This window comes from Colossoma macropomum, unplaced genomic scaffold (genome assembly GCF_904425465.1).
Source record: "Colossoma macropomum unplaced genomic scaffold, Colossoma_macropomum, whole genome shotgun sequence".
NCBI lineage: Eukaryota > Metazoa > Chordata > Actinopteri > Characiformes > Serrasalmidae > Colossoma > Colossoma macropomum.
The window spans coordinates 20,572,760-20,594,378 of NW_023494794.1; the positions used below are offsets into that span (position 1 = coordinate 20,572,760).

The following is a 21,619-nucleotide window of genomic DNA, read 5'->3' on the forward strand; positions in this document are numbered from 1 at the left end:
TGCCAGTTTATTGACCTTTTATTGTACCTACACTCATTGGCCATTTTATCGGCTACACGTACCATACGGGTGCACTTTGTAGGTTTACAAACACTGACTGTAGGCCAGTATACAACTTAGCATGCTGGCCATTAATGGTAAGGCCATAAGAAGGCCATCAATTAGTCTTAATCTTCAACAACTGATCACATGTGCTCCTGCTTTGTTGGAATGAAAACCTGCGGCCACACCTGTCCTTAGCAGATAAGACTGGACACCCCTGTGACTGGTTGCACCAGCTGTATGTATGTTCAATGCTAGGCTATGTGTAATTAAAGTGTTTACTAAGTTCAAGTTCATGCATTATTCAGTCAAAAAGAATGGCACCACACAAACTACAGGGAGATTCACTGGAAAGAGGCCCCAAATATTCTGTAATAACTCTCGCTAGGACGAAGCATTCTGAATGAAACAAAGTGCAATGTGCTCCTGAGTATATGGAGCTTCGAACAAGCCGGAATGCCCCCGTGTCCGAGCGACAGGGTAGGTGCCGTTGTTCAGGGATGGAACGTTGTTCAGGGAAGGAACATTGTTCAGGGAAGGAACATTCAGGAACATGGAGCGCCGCATCATGTGTCTGGCAGAAAACAGAGATCACTTCCAGCATTGCATGTAATGCAATCGATTACACATACGTCAAGGTATGTAGCGTATTTTTTGGTTCATCCTAACGGGAATTACAACAGAAAATTTGGGGCCCCTTTCAAGTGAATCTCCCTGTAGTTTTTACGTTGAGCTTAGTAGTTACTAAATATTTACACCACCACCTAAGCAGGTGTAAGTTTTGGGAAAACCATCAGAAACCACATAGAAAGTACAAAAAAGACCAAAAACATGACTTTTTGGCTAACTCAGCTAAAAAGTGCTATATGCTGTGATTTTACTTATAGCTCTGATAACTGCCCTGGTTTTAAGACACAGCTCCAGCTCAGTGAGACTCAGCAGCTGCAGAAACTAAACTGAGGCTGCTGTTGTGTCGGTTACCCAGAAACTGTTGTTTAAAAAGCAGCATATTTGGTTGTATAAGAGAAATATTAAAGAATAAACAGACAATGGCTACAGATAATTAGTTTTATTCAGTTTAACATTTATAACGGTTTAACTAATACAAATCGTTCTCTTGTATGCTGGATATTTTTTCCATTGAAAAAGTCAGAGCAAGCTGCCGTCGCATTTCCATCGCAGTGGGTTTACTGACTCTTTCTGAACACATTATCGTCATGTTAAAGCAACGTATGCGTAGTTAGCTCTTACTAGTTAAGACATGACTTACAGATTTGTGGTGCAACCAAATTTAGTAAAAGGATAGTTTGAAACTCACTTGTTTTGACAAAGGACTTAGTAAAGACTTTATACTCAAACTTAAGCATTAACTTACGCAAAACTGGTGCAACCCAGTCCTGATCAATAGTTTGACACATCAACTATTATCTGTTTCTCACTATTTTTTAATTCTGCTGTCTCTGTGCAGTTGGGCAGTGTGGTGTATTACCTGATGGGGAAACCTGCTGCGCTGATGTGGATGGTCTCCACTATACCACAGGCCTCCAGCTGTGTTATCACCTGAGAACATATGCAATAGTTTAGACAAACAGCTAAAATAACCAGCACAACTCACAGATACAGATATATTTACAGTACATGCAACTATACTGGTAAACAGGCTGTATACAGATATGCTGTATCTTAAATTCTTTATGAATCCATCCAATCAACATATCCTACAGAAAACCAGAGGAAAACAACTGGTGGCACCCACCTCTTCCTTCTTAAAGGTGAGTGGCCTGCAGTCGGGGTTGGGTTTGATGCAGCGAGTGTAGTGCGGAGTGGTGCTGTGCAGAATCTTCATCAAACTCTCCAACGAGTTCTGCACACCAAATTTTAAGCAAATGTTTATTTACTTTACACTAAACCAAACAGCTTGTTTTAAGGGCCTGGAACAATGAGAAATGACTTTTTCTTGCACAATAACTAAAGTACTACTCGTACAGGATTAGTTTTACCTGGGGAGGTGGGGTAATGCAATGACCTCTCTCTAATGTTTATGTGCAATTCAGGGATAAGAAATCCCTTAATCACAGAGACAAAAGCAGCTACTTAATTTATGCTTTGCCCCCACCCCAAAAATCATATTCCGTATGTAATACGTTCGGCTGCTCACAAGCAGAAAAAAAGTAAATTTAATAGTAATTTAATTTTCCCTAACCATTTACCTCACTGTCTAAAGTGAATGAAGTGTGTCACTAGCAGTCTTATTAGCTTGGGAATTTAGAGCAAAAAGTCAACATCGCTCGATAAAATCAAGTTTTTCTGCCATTTTATATGTTTTAAGGCGGGTTTCATGCACATGGATTAATCATAGTCTTGAACTAATTTGCAGTGCTCATCGTGAATCAACATTGGGAATTCTTTTTAGTCCACATTTAGGCTTAATCTGGGTCTGAGAATCTGAACCATAATATTCAGAGCAATGTTTGAACAATACATATTAGCTTGATTTGGGCCACAAAAGTAAACAAGAAAATCCTTCCTCAAATGCCTCCATACTTAAAGGGGAATTCCATATTTTTTTCAAAATTTCTGCATGATTCAAATCGTTAAGACAAACAAGTCATTCAGAGTGGTTTGAAGTGAAATGGTGCATTGTACAGAAACATCAACACGCATACTGAATTCTTTACTATGGTGGACATAAGAACCAGTCGTCACAATGTCTCAGTGTAAAGACCCGTTTTATTTACTATCCGAAATTACAAGTGAACCAAAATGTGAGTTTTGATATGATGTTGATCATGGTAAAATAGTCGTAAATCTCAAATTACAAAAGCCTTCTCTGAGTACTAATTTGACTCACAACGCCCTGCATGTACCTTTTTGCAATGAATGTATTCTAAAAAATACGTTTTAGGCAAAAACGTCATCTCAAAACTATTAGAAAACAATGTCTCAGGGATCAGATTCATGCAATAACTTTCTGAGAGGAAGCTTTTAAGGCATTAAACACTTCGAACATCTGGTTCCCATCACCACCACTTTGAACAATTATGACTCTGTAAGTCTCTCAGAGCATTTCACATCACACCACTCTGTCTTTGTTTACATCTTACATGACTGAATTAAAAAAAATTCTCTTTTTAATAAGAAAGAAAAACACACACCAAAACTCTTTTTCCACAGGATATGATAGAATACTTACTAAAATTACATTTGCACAGAATTAACCTGGGATCATTTCTATGGTTTGTTTTGTAAAAGTTAAAACCCACCAAAGCCTTTTCTGACACAAGAGTGTGCTGTCTGCAAAAACTACTGGCATTGTGTATTCAGAGGGGACTAAAAATCACTAAAAACACTGGTAATAATTCCATTACCCCACTTCCTCATGTAAAACAAATCCCGTCTGGATAGTGTTTATGGTTACATATAAGAGTCATATTAGATTTAATGGCAATTAGCACTTTGATATGTGAGTTTTCAGAGCAGGTCCAAAGAGGCTAACTAAATAGCGACTGCATCGCATTTTAATGTGTCGCTCTCAAAAATTATGACAACATTTACCAAGGACAAACTGCCCACACCCCATATGATTTATTTTCTGGTTTACCTTGAATTTGGAGACGACAGTGACGACTTTGCTCTGGGCCCTGGAGCCGTTTCCCTCAGCATCCGAGGCTGCAAACAGACTCTGCAGTAGAGGATCCTTTGACTTTTGCAGCAAGCTGAGGAGTTCAGGTGGGACTGGATCCTACACACACACAAACGCACACTCACAAACATGTAAAATGACTGGACATCAACGGTAAAAGGAGGTGCACATGGAGCTTCTGCCCAATCATAGCTCAACAGACTAAAAGGTATTCTTTCTATATGTGGACCTTTATCTGCTGTTGTATCCTGCTTCGTTAAGTGCTTTTTCATTTAGATAATGCATCAGGTTCAGTGCTTCAGGTTCTGAATGCAGAGCATAAATCAAGCGAAGGAAGGGAAAAAAAAAACCTAAACCTCAAACACAAATGACTGCTGAGCACTGTAATTTTATCCCAAAGCAAAAAGCTTCCTTGAGTCTTTCAACAAAAGCACTTAGCTTATATAATGCATCTCATATAGACACACATATACACGCACAGTACCTTATTCTTCTCCATCATGCCCTCAATCTGGTAGCTGACTTTGCCTGCGTAGTGAGCCACAATGAAGTGAGGCTGCTTGCTGAACTTGTCCCAGCTCATTCTGGTGTTGCCGGAGAGCTCCTTCTCCAGACGTACCCGGAACTGTTTTGCATCGGATGCCCTGTTCAAACGGCACTCCTGGAGTAGGAGGGCATAAAGAGAGAGACAAAAGCATGATGTAAAATGTACTGCTAGATTAGATTAATCTCTGCTATACACCACTACATTATTAAAAATAAAGAGATTCTATGGACTCTACTTTTGATTCCCTAAAGAAATTTTCAATAGATGGTTCTTCAGAGAAGCATAGTTGTAAATAAAATCTGTGATTGTGAACCATACGCCTAATTCAAGAAATCCTTATACCAGATATGATACCATGCTCCTCTGTCCTGCACTTTAAGTGAGTAAAGACCACACTTGAGTAGGAACTGTGCTATACTAGATTACGTCAAACTGTACCATACATAATATTTTAGGGGCAGGTGATATGACAATATGATATCGTTATTGTGATTAATTATGTCACAATAAGTTTTCTGAACATTGTCAAATGCTTAAAGGGCCCATATCAACGAAAAACAATATTTCCTTACCTTTTGGCCATTTGAGGTATTATGTAAGCATTGTTAAAGTTACAAAATTTATCAAAATGTAAAATATTTAAGAAAAGTTGCAAAAAAAGTTCATTTTAAATTGACTGTTTCTGTGATGTCACAAAAACCAATGCATTTACATTATATCTGCCTAATCAGTCTATAGCAGGTTGGCTCTGCCCATTCTCACTGAGGTTACAAGACATGTTTCATCCTGTAAAAATGAATTCTGAATGTTTTTGGTACAAAAATCCACACAAACATAAGTGGACAAAAAAATGTAGGATATGGGCCCTTTTTCTGGCACTATGGTTTTGTTGGCTCCTCATACAGACCTCATTAAGCAAGGAGAAGATGCCGGTAGGGCTGCCTTCGATTAGGTCCAGGCAGCTCTGGTTGTCCTGGTACCGGACAAAAGACCACTCCAGGCCTTCAGCCACGTACTCCTCCTGCTGAGCCTTCAGGTAGTGAGCCACAAAGTGCTGCTGCAGCTTCTCATTGGCATAGTTTATGCACAGCTGCTCCAGGTTATTCAGCAGGAAGCACTCAAAGCCGTACACGTCCAAGAGGCCTGCAAAAGGCGCCACCCCGGGATTAGTAAGAAATAGAGCATCCAGTCTGAGACACTGGCATCACACACAGGTAGGGAAGCAGATGGTGGAAAATGAGTAGGTTGTATACCGATGAAGTTGCACCACTTGGAGTTGTCTGAACACATACTGTTGTTGATGAAGGAGACCAACCATTCAAAAAGCCTGTCAGACAAAACAAGAACATCTAAACAACATATAGAGCAGTACTGAAATAACCAATTCCTATCAGTAGGTTGACGTGCTGTTTAATTAAAAAGTGCCTTATGTTGTTCATGTGCGCTTTAACTCAGAAAGACTTTAATATACTCTATACACACAGCTATTATATGCCCTCTATTGTTTCTGAAGAAATCGCATGTGGCTCTGAGAGAATAAATGGCAGCAACAAAGGAAGATAAGACCCACAATAGTCATAACGTGGCACCTGAGTCCCCACAAGTTTTCTGCTCCCCCTGACAGCCCAATAAATGCAACGTTAGGCTACATGTTAGAAAACAGAATGTCTCATAGAAGAGAGTAACATTTCAGTTATGTTAAGTACAGTTTAGTAGAATTAATACCATACTGAGAAAGCAATCCAATAATGAAATAGTAAGGCTCCAGGTTTCTTGTGCCGCTATTTGAATTAATCTCATTTCTCACTAAAATAGGAACATAATCATTAGATTAGTTGATTAATTCAGAAAAAAATAGTCAATGGATTAACAGATTACAGAAGTAATTGTAAAATGCAGGCCCAGTTGATTGAGGCATTCGATTGGCACAGCATTAAGTGATGGAGTGATAATCCTCTGTTGTTAGCTACATTAACCTTGTAGCTTCAGTGTAAAACTATAGAAGAACTTCAAACAACAAACATTTGTCGCAAAACTATTCCCTCACTATGCCAAGTTTAGCACCAAAAGTTCATTACTACATAAAAAAAGCCATAATGGCATTAACCGCACAGCCTCAGATAGCTCAGCATTTACTGCTTAAACCTGCAATGAACATGTAGCCCTGTGCTAATGCAGATGAGTAGCGTAGCGAGGCTCACTGTGCGTAGATGACTTTGGCAAGGCAGTCTCTGCGGATGACACACTCGCTCTGAGAGCAGGGCTTGAGCAGAACGTTCTGTTTGCCTGCACGCAAAGTCCGCACGGTCAGACATTCCTGAAGCTCCTCCGCAGGCACCTGCAGCAGCGTAGCTGTTTTAGTGAGAAAACCTACACACACACACACACACACACACACACACACACACACACACAGTCAGTCATGGACACATGAACACATATAACACTGAAGAACACTAGAAAAAAAACACAACCTAAATGTGTTAAAACTGAAAATTATGTCGTATTCTGTTTATGACAAGATTGGGTGGCACTCTGTGGACATGCTGGCTAAATACAGATTTTGCCGTGCAAAAGCCAGAGCCCACCCTTCGTTAATTAATTTATTTAATTTCCAGTCAAACCGTTTTGATGTAGAAGATATTAATGTCCAGGAGACATTTCTGATGAGATTAGACATAAGATGAATTATTATGAGACAAAGAGAAAATTGGACTCCTAACAACCATGTAAGACCTGGTAGACCACCAGAACTGTCTCCATCAGATAAACAGCACTTAAAGTGTTCATCTCTGAGAAAGAGCAGAGAATCAAGGTCCACTCTTGCTTCAGATCTGAAAACATACACACGTGTTTCTGTCCATCCTTCTACTGTGATAAGACAACTCAACGCTATAGGTCTGACAGGATGTGTAGCTGCAAAGAAGCCGAGACTGCAATCAAAAATTGCAATCAAACAAAGAAGTTGCTGGTGTTATCATGGACTGACCACTGCAGAGCCCAGACATCATCATCACTGAATGAATTGAGGTAATTTGGATCATGAGAAATTGCAACCAACTTCTAAAACTGAGCTTTAGAGGTATGGAAAATATTTCAATATTTAAGTCTCCTGAAAAGAATGGAAGCTGTAATAAAGGCAAAAGGTGGACACACTAAATACTGAAAAAAGATTATATGTTTAATTGTTGTGAATTGTGTGTAATTTTCTGTTAAATATATATGTTTTCTGCTTTTTTTATCCATGACACTGAAAATTTAATTACTTATACTCAGTGGCTGTTTTGACTGGAAATTCATAAAATAAAAGGTGGTCTCTGATGTTTGCACAGTACTGTAGTTTCTGACCAAGTTAAAATGATAATGAACTTCTCCACTGAAAACACTGTGTCCACAGATGAATTGGGGTCCACTCCTAAAACACATTAAAGTGTTTTTTCTCTTCAGAGACCCCCAACCAAGCAGAGTGGAAGAAAACACTAATAAGGTTTCAGAAGAACAAGTTAAGAACTATCTTTTCCTAGCTACCTTTGGACTGCTCGTCAAGGTCACAGGGCTGAGACTCAGAGGCAAGACTGAAGTTCACGTTCCCCAGCTGCAGAATACCTGCTAGGACCTACACATCGCATTATAAGTCATGAAAAGGAAGGGAGGGAGTAAAGAAAGTAATACAATATCTGGATATAGAATATGACAGATTAATCAGTTTAGTTTTAGAATGATCATCTTTTCAACTTACCCTGAATATTTGTCTCCGCTTGTCCGTATCAATGCCGAGGCTGATCATGGCTTCCACTGTCTCTTGGAGACAATCCTCTTTGGAGATATTGAAAAAAGGGAAAAATGACTTCACTAATCCATCATAACATTCTAAACTTTTCCAGACTTCAAGACAAAGTACAGAGAAGGGGCAAACCTTCTAAAGTTTTGTCTGCATTTGGCAACCAGGTGAACTTTTGATCATATGGCATCTCCCACTCTTTCCTCTGTTTTTCTGTAGCCCCTTTCATCATCTGCCCAACAGACAAAGCAAACAAAAAATATACATATATATAATTACAGCAAAGAACATGTACAATTGTCTCTTAAGAATATATCATTATTTCCTGTTCACATATGAAAAAAGGCCACAACAGACAAACAAGCAAAGGGGTCAAAGAGTTCTGTGAAAAAAATTCAAGCAAAACTTCAATTTAATGCATGAAACGATGCAAAATTTCACAACTGTGCTCCAAATAGTTTTTCGGTTATGATTTTTTTGTTTAACTTCCTACAGAAAAAAACTGAACTGGTCCCTTTTGAGAAATTATATATATTATTTAATAACTTCTTGTTGGTTGATTATACATAGAACCTATAGCAGGGGAACCCAGCAGGTATGGCAATAGGGAGTTGGTGTGTATATATGGTCCAGAACGCACTCTCAAAAAAACTATATTCTATATAGTACCAAAAAAGGTTCAACACTTCTGGTGCTACACAGAACCATTTTGAAAAAAGGTTCTTTAAAGAACTACACCCACAACAGGTTCTACATGACAGTAAGAAACTGTGGGTCTTGTATTCACCTGGTAGAATATATGGAAGTTCCTCTCGTTAGGAGCTTGGAAGGCCACCCTGGTTTTCTCCAGTAGATACGTCTGCACTGAAGCCCCTACCAGCAGTTGAGAACTGCAGGACATAAAGAGTCACAACAACTATTATAGGTCATTTTAACCTGCATTATCTGTAATCAGGTGTCGGGTATAAAACAAAGTCACAGTGTAAATAAACTGAGGGTGTAACGGGAATGACCTGTTTAGCTGGAGCTGAATGTACTTTCCGAAACGACTGCTGTTGTTGTTGCGCAAAGTGCAAGCGTTGCCTGTGAGAAAAAGAAAAGAGGATGATGAAGGAAAAACCTGAATATGACCACCCGAATAAGTCTTTTCACCAACTGCTTGTGCATCCTTTGGGTCTTGCCTCCTTGCAAACTAATGCTATAAAACACATTATGTGCACATTCAGCACTGTGTACATGTCGTCAAGCACTAGTTGTGCATAAAATAACTAACTGCTAACACTTGTTGTACGAACTTTCAACATTAATATTTCAAACAAATACAAAACAAATAATAGAAATGCTATATTAATATATAGATATAAAAAGAAACACTAGCATTATTATATCACTATACTGTAACAAATCCTAAGTCAGAAGGTGACCTTATCACCTTTGTAGAAGGGCCCAACTGATACACATTTTTGTGGGTGATACTGATTTTAAGAGGCTAAACATTTTATATTTAGATTTTAATTTTACACTACAATAGTTTTAGATATGTTTATCAATTGTCACCTGTGAATTGTTAGATATCACTGTCTGAAATTAGGTCACTGGTCATTAGCAACTCAAGGTGTGCATTTAAATATTAATCTATCACCCTCTACCTATTTGCCTTCCTCTGTCAACCTCAGCTAACCCTCTTTCTCATTCCTTTCATTTAATTTTCTCTCATTCTTTCACCCTGTCTTTCTCTCACCGAAAGCCTCCATGACGGGGTTGGAGTCTAGTACACGTCTCTCTATCCTCTCCACTGTGTCCTGGCACTTGTGGGAGGAGGCGGCCACGGTGGCGTAGTATTTCATCAGGCAGCGCGACGTCCAGGTCTGGAGAAAAACAAACAGTACAGCAAAAATCAATGACAATCATAATAACAAGCATCTAGAAGAGCACCTCACCTTCGTCTTCATCTGGCAGGATACTGAAAAAAAGCTAACTGTGGCTAGCCTAATGGTAAGTCACACTATCCACTGTCGGTTAAGAATTAGCTATAACTAATAAGTAGGGATATACTACATATTTTTCAATGAAAACGGTGAAAAAGGCAGTTTGAGTTTTAAGCCCAAACACAAGAAAGGCAGAAAATTTAGACCAAAACAGATTAAATAGTCCTACAACAAAGTGTTAAAATCTAAGGCTTTAAAAAACGCTGCTTTCCCCCCTCAATCTGCAGTGCCTGTGAGAGCAGATATATTCGAGCAGTTTACATTTTAAGAAAAAAAATAATAAATCATAAACCACAGTGCAAACGTGCAAAGTATAACTAAAAAGAATGAAATTCATTACCTTGCGTAACCAAGCGTTCTCTGTTGTGGAGGATGTTGGATTTCGCTATATATACTGCAGCCTACTGTAATACTTAAAGTAAGTTTATTTTACTTAGCATATGTCACGGTCACCAAAATGCCCTTCTTGCAGACCACTGGGGCCTGTCACACGAAGCAAGTTCTACAGACACAGGGTTCCTGATTAGGTTTTAGCTTAACAAAACCTAACAAATGTAAAGGTGGTTAACTGTCTCTTCAGTCAGGTTGAGATACTCAACCTGTGATTAATCCTCAGGTGCGAGCACACAAAGGTGTGAATGAAACATGAGGAGTTAAGCAGCTTTTTTTCAAAGAAAGGAATATCAATATGTCAATATGTCATATTCTATGTAATATGATCGGTTTCCTCTGCGAAGTAAGTGATATTCTTTACATGACTGACACCACAAACGTAACGAAGAACAACAACAAAAAAAAAAGACTGAAAATGAGTGGTCCACCTCTGTCAGTACATGACTGATCAGAAGCACAACCAGACTGGTCAAAATCCCAAACTTAAGTTGCTCTGGAGGCAGCCATGGCAACGTATTCCAGTAAAAGGTGACCCCCCCATCATAAGACAGACAATCCAGTGTTAGATCAAGCTAAATTTAACTGCAGCGGGCGAAAGCACAAATCCTGCTTGTGTCTAGAACTCACAAAATAGGACTCTTATTTAAGTAGCTCTACCCACCTTCCCAGCTCCGCTCTCCCCTGAGACCACTAGCGACTGGTCCACAGGCTCCACCTGGCCCTGCACGTTCCTATATGCCTCCTCCGCTACAATGAAGATGTGTGGCTTAAAGTCCTGCACAAAGATGAACATTCAAACTCTGAAATGCAGACCCTTCTTAAGCGTAGTTACAACGTAAACAGCATGAATGAATGATTTAGAAAAATATTCTGTGCTATGTCTGGTCATAGCTGCATTATTTTGCAATTTTCACCAGTTACCAATTGCCAATGTACTGAGCATTATCGCCTCTCAAACTGAGTCTAATAGAGTTATATTTCTTTCTTTTCAATGATATCAGCTTCTGTTAGCATTCATATCAGCATCTGTATCAGCAGGACCTGAAACAGATACGCAGTTAGAATCTACTGCTGTTGGAAGCATGTTCATGAAGGTCTAAAAGTTACTTCCTGTGCTGAAACACACAATAGCAACTTATGAAGGATGCTGTTCATGCCATATAAAGTGTAGCAGCCAAGTTTTCTTTTAATCTGAGGTGAGGAAAATCTCTCTGCAAGATTAAATACTACATATGGGGGTTTATTCTGTTGGACTTCCTGACCAGCAGTTTACCTTGAAGTGCACTCAAATACCAAAACAAATGCTGGCGCGAGGTCAGTCAAGGTTATGCAGGTTATGCTGTAACACAATGCCAAGCACTGTATAATAAATAACCAAATACACGTGCAGCACAGTTTATCTGGATGGCTGAATTTAGCCCTATATCACAGAGCACGGGCTTAAAACTGACGGTCATGCAAATCTCACAAGTTTACAATTGTAAATCGATCAAGATTCACTAATGTTCTGTATCATCAGAGCACAGCAAACTCTGTCATTAACAACTAATAATTTCTATAATTACGAAACAGACATTAAGACAAGACTAGCTTAGGGTTACACTGAATGCAGGAAATATCACTTATTTCAGTCTTTGTGTTCATCCTATCTGTAGGCCTCGAACCAGGCATGCAAATATTTGCCGAGTGCTACAAAATGAGTGCCAAATGAATGGAACTCAATGCATTCAACGGCGGTGAGTTAGAAAAATGATGTTTACATTATATAACATTAAAGATAAAGACTATTCAAAATATATATATGTGTACTAAGCATAGAAATAATGTCCATATATATATATATATATATATATATATATATATATATATATATATATATATATATATATATATATATATATATATATATATGTGTGTGTGTGTGTGTGTATTGATATAGGCAATATTTGACCACACTTGTCAGTTAATTAGGTACATCTACACTCAATGGTCATTTTATCAGAAACATCCACTACATGTGTGCATTTTGTAGGTTTACAATTGCTGACTGTAGTCCATCTGCTGCTGCAGAATTTATTAGTCCCTCTCTATGCCGTCCATCCGCAGAAAGGGACCACCTTAGGACCACCCCGACCAGATATTATGATCATCAAAGCAGTGACAGTGACACAGTACAAAACAAGTAGTATACAAGCGTATCATTTGCTCGTTTGCTCAGTATTTCTGTGTATAGATCATCACTATGATACCATTGCAATGTGACAGTGCTAACAACAGATAAAAAGGGTTTAAACGAATCTAATCTATGCCACAACATATCAGCAACATAGAGTACTGTGCAAAAGTCTTAGGCACTCAAATAATTGTTTGAAACTACATGAATGTGTTATTACTAATAAAGTGATGTGTCAATACTGGCACGGCCATATATAAGTAAAGAAACTGCTCAGTTATAGCCAATAAGCCAAAAGCAAACATTTCTCAGATGGTTTAGCTTTATCCACACTGCTGCTGGATGTTTACCTGAGGCTGGGGGGCAGAGTGGTATTCGCGCATCACGTCCAGAGAGTAGAGGTGAGGGATGGGCTGGAAGGGGTTTAGGGCCACCAACGTGCAGCCTGCATGAGTGTAGAACACCTGTGCACTGTAGCGCACCTGCAGACACTTCAGCACTGACAACACACAGATTAGAAAATAATAAGGAACAGATAGAAAGACAAAAATAAGAAAGAAAAACAAAAAGAAAAGAGCAGGCAAAATAACTAAAGAAAGAACAAAAAACTGGTGAAAGAAAGAAAGAACAGTTGAAATAAAGACAGAAGGAAAACGTGAGAAACAAGTTTAAATAAGCAAATTAAGAAACAAAAATAAAAATAAAATAAAAAAACAAGAAATCAGGAAAAGAAAGAAAGAAAGAAAGAATGAAAGAAAGAACATGCAAAATAAAGAAAGAAAGAAGAAAAATGGGTAAAAGAAAGAAAGAAAGAAAGAAAGAAAAACAAAAGGAAAAACAGGTACAAAAAAGAAGTAGAAGTGAGAAAGAAAAAATGGAAAAGAAAAATGGAAAAGAAGATCAAATGTAAAGTGTAAACCACAGAAATCCATGTTAGTTTGAGACCATGTTAATCTAAGCAGCTAATCAGAAGGACAGACATTCATAGGAAACTCAATGAACGGAACAATCCTTCAGTCTTTTAATTCATCAACATATACAGGTATAAGCAGGTTTGGTCCATATATATTATATATTGTGATCTGTTTTTTCCTTTGTACCTGTAGTGGGGGTAACGGGGTTGACTTTGGTGAGGTCATCATAGGTGTGGAGCTCGGCTTCATTTACTAAGAAATCTCTGACGTCTCCTTCCAGTGAGTCATTGAGAGACGTCCTACGGGCCTTGACCTGCTCTTTTTCTCCATTCACCTGCAGAGCAAACAAATACATACATATCTTTACTGATAGGCCAACTTATTTATGTATGTCCATTATTACTTAACATTATGGACAGAAAGCATTTCCATAAATACAAGGGATCAACTTTAACCATTTTTGCTATTCAAATATCTGCATTTGTAAAACAACAGTCTTCAAATATCCCAGCAAGAAAATATATAAAATACTGCTACAGATAAAATGAAAATCCAGAAGGTTCAACATTTGTTTATGATCCATACCTGACCATGATTTAGAGATTTGTCTTTGTGTTTTAAGCACATATGATTTGACAGAATCTACTTTTTCAGGTAACTGTGTGGAAAATAATCTTTTAAAAAAATCTTTAAAAAAGATTTTACACAATTTTCCCTCAACTAACTGAGACAGTCCTAACTCTTACACAGACACAAAAACAAAAAATAATAACGTTGTTTAGTGAAAGCTGTGGTAGTTAATGTAATAAGAAAGAACAGAATTGCAAATGTCACATGAGCTTTAGCATTTGCATGATGTCAAGCTGTACAAAAGCTGAGGCATGAAAGTGTTTTTTTCCCCAAGACCCAAAGATATTATGTCTCATATCTAAAACCCCACATTATTTTCTTGCCATGTCCTAAAATGTACACTGTACCATAGGCTCCTCAAAAATCTACTTAAAAACGATAAGATAATGAACAATTTCTTCTTTTTTAGATTCTAAACTACACACACCTTTTTCAATTACCCTGAAACATTTCAGTACTGACACATCATTTTCAGAGTTATTCAACTCCCAATTTTACTCTATTCGTCCTTCTTTCCCTTTCAATGATAACTGTCTATAATCTAACGGTGCTGCCCTTTGGTCATCTAAATGATCCAACAGAGCGGAGAGACAGTCAAGGTCCATATGCACTGACATAGCTGGAATTTGAGATGTAGCCTATGTCACATGCAAGCAGGCATTTTTCTTACTGCTCACTAATGCAGCGTGAAGACATGGAAGGAGAAGGGTTACAGTCCATGAGATGAAATGCACTATACATTTAGAAATGACCCGATGCCCCCTCTAATTTGTGCTACTAACTCAGCTACTTTAAGACATACCCATTGAACAGGTGTTTAGTTGTGCCCACAGCTTATATTATCTCCATAAAAACCACTGCCAATAGGAAGAGACACTAAGGTCCCATTATAAGTTCACAATGCCCAAAGCTAAGCATCAGCTAGAGGGGTATAAAGCACCCCAGCATTAGACTGTAAAGCAGTGGAACTGGAGTGATGGAGCTTTTAGGATGAGCCTGAATGATTCAGAACTAATCATCCAACATCAGTACCTGACCTTAGTAATTCTCTTGTGGCTGAATACAAACAAATCCTCACAGCAATGTTCTAGCATCTAGTGTAAAGCCTTCCCAGAAGAGCAGATGCTGTTACTGCAGTAAAGAGGAGGATACACTCTCTAATAATACCTTCGATTTCTGAGGAAACACTGGATGAGCGTATATCTATAGACATTTAGATGCAAAGTGGAAGCGCTTAGTATCAAAACAGTGTTTATACACTCTCAGAAATAAAGGTACGAAACTGTCCCCTCTTGTCACTGGGGTGGGACCCTCAAGTGTACATCTCAGTACCTTTAGTCAGGGAACATAATTATACCATAATCCACTGAAATTATATTTTCTAAGTTGTATTGACTCCATACACCCCGTCTCGTCTCCAGGCCTTTTATTTTATTGTTCTGTTTTAAACATTAGGTCATGAAAAGGTACAAATACGTACTTTTCACCTGGAAAAACTAATTTAAGGTTCACAATTGGACCTTAAAACCACTGTTGTACCCTTGAGGAAACATTTACATTGTTTGTACCTTGAAGAACGAAAAATGTACCTGCACAGAACCTTTATAATAACAGTGTATGGCTTACTATGCAACACAGCAGTGATTCTCATCTCTTCAACAAAGGTAGGAAAGGTGTGGCCTCCTTCAATCTGACACTGCCATCCTTGCACTTTGTTTGGCAGGTTTCTCAGTTAATTGGTTCATTACAAAGTACACAGAGCCTGAGGTATTATTTCATAATTCTGGAGCTCCTTTATACCTTTGAGCCACAAAGAGCGTTTGGAATCTCTACAATGCTGTTCATTCATCTGCTTTCAAAGAACAAGTCTCAGCACGGCCAAGACTAGGGCCTCTTATGGCCTCTTCTGCTTTTGGCAATTTCTTAACGAGGTGTGGTTAAAAACACAAAATACAGCACAACACAATTAACACTCCAAAACACAAAAACAACGCCAGCTGTTTCACCAGAAAGCCACATGGGCCTGGAAACATTTGTTACATAATACTCCAGGCGAGTAAGCATGCTTTGCATGAGTAGGCGGTAACAATTTCAGCGCAGCGGGGGGACCTTATCACTCGGCTGATGCTCATAAGAGGCTTAAGCACACACGCATTTGTTGTCAGTGTCTCAATAGATGGGTATACTGTGCTTTTAAGGGATCTTCATCTGAAGTGACCACACACACTATTCAACCATATTACTATTAACCATAGTCATTACTCTGTTGTAAGAATTATAAAGTATATAAAAGTCATATAAGTAAGAAGAGATCAATATAAATGCAGTCCATAATTGTCACTGTCGTATCTCCATTTTGTATCTCCATTTTTGTCATTTTTAACTTTTAACATAATTTGAAAACTACAATTACTTTGCCTTGTGCTTAAATTTCACAAAGAATGGACCAATAGAAATGGTTCAAAAAAAAAAATCTTGTTACATTAACTAACCCAGTTCCAAGAACGTTTATTCCTTCTCCTCTAAAGTTACAATTTTGGAGATGAGATAGCTTTTTTCCCTAAAGTGATGATATACTGCAAGCCAATATAACTTAACAGTATATCATTTTGCACAAGCAGATAATAATGTATCAAGTGTGAAAGTTTACAATTCATTAAATGAATTAACGGATGTGGGAAAAGGTAAATCACATAATGGACCTCAAAACTGTGTTCACACCATTCATAAACTACTGCCATGTTGTTATTGTGAGGCCCATGCAATAACTGTGACAGGCCTATTTACCAGGCTATGAAACTATTTTTCTATCATCACATTTTTCTATCATCTACACATCTGAAAGAAGGGATGACATTTTAATGGTATTGTACTATGTCATCCTTACTTTATGGGCATAGGAATCATTGAATGTGATTCAGAATTTAAGAAATGTATATTTTACCCAGCCACTTTTATTCACTGTAAATAATAAAAAGACACTTAAGACACCTTTTTTTCCTCAGCTTGCCATACTGGTGGAACCCTTATGGTACTTTTTAAGAGCAGCGAGGAATCTATGACAATTTACAAATTTCCTTGAGGAGCTGTTTTATCCAGCATGGATATAACAGCTAACTCTTAAACTCTAGGTTATTCAAGGAACTTCAGTTTGTTTTGGGGTTTGAGGCCTCCTACTGACCAAACTCAGCATGCCTTTTGGTTACTTAAGGAGAGCACAGGAGGACTTTGAAGAACTCCAAAAAGTCCAGGATTAGGCCTATACATTCTTCAAAGAACCCCCAAAACTGATTGAGGCTCACTCAAAAGAAGAGAGTTCCACCAGGAACCTAGAACTGAAGAGTGGTGATCAATGGAACCCAGTGAGGTAACTGTAAGAGCTTGTAGACTGTCATGGGTCCCTCCGGTCATGGGAGGGGTCCTCCCATTAGCCTACATGGGAAGGTTATTTGAGGCACCTAAAATATGGGTTTTAGTTCTTTGAGTACCCTATTGGATAAGTAAGGCAATTTTAATGTTTACAGTTGGTTCTATTTGTTAAAGACAAATCAAGTCCAAATACAGTATCCATCACAGTATCCATCCATTTAAATATATAAATATATATATGTTTAAAAGTATTCATTTTTGGTACTTTATAAAACCTGAGGGAGCTTTTAGAGACTTGAACACTTTGGACATTATCACCAACACTGTGAACAATTCTGACTCAGGACGTTTCTCTGGAGCGGAGCATTTCACACTAAAGCACTCTGAACGAATGCATTTACATCTTAACTGTGTAATTATGCCAAATTTGTGAAAAATCAGTGGAATTCCTCCTTAATCTAAAGTCTCAATCACTGTGATTTATCCCACGGTATTATCTTAAGACTATGCCAGGCTCTGAAAATTGGCGCTGCCCACCTCCACGTAACTCCAAATAACATACCAAAAGAATATTAAGGTTCAGAATACGCACCCAAACATAATCTCCACAATCCACAAAGACCTGTAAAGACTTTGTATTAGTAATCTATCATAATAGCCTTAAAGCAAGTCATTCAAAGTGTGAGAAATATATGTGAGAAATGAAAGAGGAGAAGGAGGAGGAGGAAATCTCAGTGATCTCGTTCTGTAATAACAGCCTGTAGCCTTGCTGTGAGGAAAGCCTAGAGCAGAGCAGGGCTACACATGCTGGAGACTAGGCTAATTATATACTAAGTCTGAAGAACGAATGCCTGCATAATCCATAGGCACAACAAAACGCACACACCCTCTGAGTAAAGCACTAAATCATGCGGAAGAAAGAAGCAGCGTTACCTAGCAAGATCACTGAATGTTTGTGTTTCGGCAGAGCTGTCACCATTAATTAAATGATTAATTGAGTAATGTACCGATTATTTTTAAGAGACAGAATATGACGGACAGGCTCCTTCATCAGCTGTGCACATGAAGTACTTCCGAAGCTGAGGGACATGAAACCAGATGCTATTCAAAATATACATTACAACTGAACAGTTTGGAATCGTTTGCCATGTTAAAGAGACACTCCAGCCAAAGTGGAAAATGTAAACATCGCTACATTTGTCTCTAACGTTATGTTTTCTAGTTTAAAGACCGGGAAAACCCCCTTCTCATGATGTATTCTGAAGGAGGGATGAACTATTGGAAAACTATGCTTTGGGGTGGATTTTTGGAGGCAGGCTGTTTGAATTGTTCTGTTAGGAAGCCAAATATCACTATAGATCTATATGTATTAGCACTCTACACTGGTGTATTCCCTCAATCACCATATAGGCGGGGCTTCCCAATAGTGGTATGACGTATTTACGTCATACATGCTGAGTATCATAGTGAGAGAACACTGATAATACTGAATACAAAAAAAAGCGTGTAAAAATCATGAATTCTGTCAAACTGATGCAATGCTGAGTTACAGAATACTGCAAAACATCAACAGCTGCAAATCAAATAACATACTAAATTCAAAGCAATGTGACGGAAACATTACAAAATATTCACTAAAAGATATTTTAGATGTTTTGTTCAATATCTGTGAACAGAGACATTATAGAACAATAAATAATATACTGTAATTATCTATTTGCATTTATTTTTATCACATTGTCTGTCCTGAGATTTTATCTCAGCAAATTGTTTCTATTCTGAGTAAGAAAAAGCAGTAAAAAAAAAAAGTTTCAGTAGAACATGACTAATAGGCTCTGGGTTATGGAATGGAATCAAATGCTCCAGAAGCTCAAGCCACTTTACCACCAGAGCTATGAATAGAGTAAGCAGACAAATTCATCTCTATTGAACAAGACACTGGAGCCAGAGTGATTTTCAGCGGGATCTGAGTTTTAGGTTAATTCAATTATGCACTCAGAACAACAACTTATTTTAATCTCTCTCATTCAGATGTTCCAGAACTCTTTATTGGATTTGGGGATTCAAGCAAAACTTCACTTGACTGATTTGTTTAAAGAACCACAGCTTTAGGGTATGGTGGTTCATAGTATAAAATGACAAAAAGTAAATAAAATAAGATGGCCCTTCTTAATAAATGATCTCTGTCCTATAAATAAAAAGAGGACACACACATTTAGTTGGACTTGGCACCACATTGCGCATTAGCCTCAATGTAAAGCATGTTTAGGTGGATGCTTCTCACATTACAGGATGGCACTTGGACTCAATAATCCAAGTCTAGACCGAAATGTGAATGCAGGCAACGTGAGCACAGTGAGATTAGACTGACAGCTGCTTAATCCAGGCACCACCTCGCCATGTGCAGGACAGGAATGACAACAACGGTGTTTCACACAGGCGTGTAGAACCAGGAAAGCATACTATATACTGTCTACATCAGTACACTGTGATATTAAGAAACCATGATATTACTTTTCAGTGTCAGTAATATTTTTAATGATATATTTGATAGATAATGACCACTATATCCATCATATATTGGCCAAAAACTGAGGTGTCCCTGTTGTTAAGTCATTTTTAGTTTTGTAATTCGATGTGCTCTGCATATCAATTGCTGGATGCTCTGGGCTTCATCTGAAAGAACAGCCTAAAATCAATAAAAAGTAAATAAATAGTTTTCCTTTCTGGAAATCTAATTTTTGTCTGGTCAACATTGTGTAAAGTTCCCTTTAGTGTCATTTTTAAGAGACGAAAGTGGAACACAGTTCAACCAAAACAACCCATGTCAGGTTTGTAAGACATCCTTTTGGTGCAGAGTAGCAGTACATAGTAGGCTGTAGTAAAGGGGACTTCCACCAAATTTTTCAAAATTTCTATATAATTCAAATAGTCTGAAATGTAAACTCATTAAGAGTGGTCTGGTGTGAAATGATTCATTGTAGAGAAACTTGCCAACTTAGATTTCTTCACAGTGGTGGTGATAGGAACCGTTTACGATCCAAAACCACCAGTAAACTTACACGTGTCTTCTGATTTTATATGTGATGATGATCATGATAAAATAGTATTTGGGGACTATTATGCCTCACTACGCCCTATGTATACCCCTCCGCCATGAATGGCTTTTAAAAATATGTTTTAGGCCAAATCCTTACCTTAAACCTTTAGTAAAACAATGTCTCAGACAGCAGGCACCATATTCTTAACCATATAAATGTATTCGCTTTATGTGAGGGAGCTTTTAAACTCCTCAGAAGTCTGGTTCCTATAACCAACACTGTGAACAATTCTGCCTCGATATGTTTTTCTACAACAGAGCATTTCACACCAAACCACTCTGAATGACTTTGTTTACATTTTAACTAAATAATTATGTACGAATTTTTGAAAATTCGGCGAATTTTTGAAAATTCGGCGAATTTTCCCTTTAAACTTATATAAGCTATCTTATATATCATCTGATGCTAAAAAACTCATCATATTAAAGTTTAATATAGCCAATTCATATAAAACCGTCACAAAAATGTCACAGAGACCAAAACACTGCCTAACTGAAGTTATTAAGTACAGAAAAAACCATGTCTGTCCATAAAGACACATTCATGACACATTTTCTGTTCAGTTGTTTAGCTTTTCCACTCACACCAGTTGCTTCACAGCATCATTAGGAGAAAATTATGACATGCGGTCAAATCTGAACGGAGGAAACTTAAAATATATCTGAAAATAATTAGATAACAAAAGTCGTGCATCTCCACGGGGCAGCTAACGTTTAGCATACCTTTCCGTGACGTGGTGCCCGGCCAGCCTTTTCAAAATTCATGGATCTGGCAACGGTCCCGTCCACACTGTCAGCGGACACAGCGGGTTTATTCCTAAACAGAAGTTTCTGCTTGACGTTTGCCATGACGGCGAGAACCCGGCTTTCGGGACAGACCGTTTCAAACTCTTTCTAATCCCAAGACCCCGCCATTAGAGAGGAAAAAACGTCGGTCTTTTCTCACTCCTCTGTCAGTTAAACTCCCGAGCGAAGAGCTGAGCTCGCTCACTAACCGCTCCGGCTGCTCCAAAACCGAGCAACGTCACTCTCGGACACG

The 21,619-nt window shown here is 38.2% G+C and overlaps 1 protein-coding gene across 2 annotated transcripts in view; it reads right to left on the bottom strand.

Annotated features, from left to right (window-relative positions):
* The window catches only part of LOC118814770 (unconventional myosin-XIX), a 29,855-nt gene extending 8,267 nt beyond the window's left edge, over nt 1-21,588 (bottom strand). For both annotated transcript variants that reach the window (XM_036580529.1, XM_036580530.1), the window contains exons 1-17: nt 21,304-21,588; nt 13,668-13,815; nt 12,918-13,066; nt 11,056-11,169; nt 9,755-9,881; nt 9,027-9,096; nt 8,801-8,903; nt 8,149-8,245; nt 7,972-8,048; nt 7,761-7,848; nt 6,434-6,602; nt 5,486-5,559; nt 5,140-5,375; nt 4,170-4,346; nt 3,644-3,784; nt 1,799-1,906; nt 1,532-1,602 (exon numbers count right to left, since the gene is read on the bottom strand). In XM_036580529.1, coding sequence (XP_036436422.1) covers nt 1,532-1,602; nt 1,799-1,906; nt 3,644-3,784; nt 4,170-4,346; nt 5,140-5,375; nt 5,486-5,559; nt 6,434-6,602; nt 7,761-7,848; nt 7,972-8,048; nt 8,149-8,245; nt 8,801-8,903; nt 9,027-9,096; nt 9,755-9,881; nt 11,056-11,169; nt 12,918-13,066; nt 13,668-13,815; nt 21,304-21,429 — 2,075 coding nt within the window. In that variant the 5' untranslated portion in view covers nt 21,430-21,588. The remainder of the gene's footprint in view (nt 1-1,531; nt 1,603-1,798; nt 1,907-3,643; nt 3,785-4,169; nt 4,347-5,139; nt 5,376-5,485; nt 5,560-6,433; nt 6,603-7,760; nt 7,849-7,971; nt 8,049-8,148; nt 8,246-8,800; nt 8,904-9,026; nt 9,097-9,754; nt 9,882-11,055; nt 11,170-12,917; nt 13,067-13,667; nt 13,816-21,303) is intronic.
* Nucleotides 21,589-21,619: the final 31 nt, after the last annotated feature.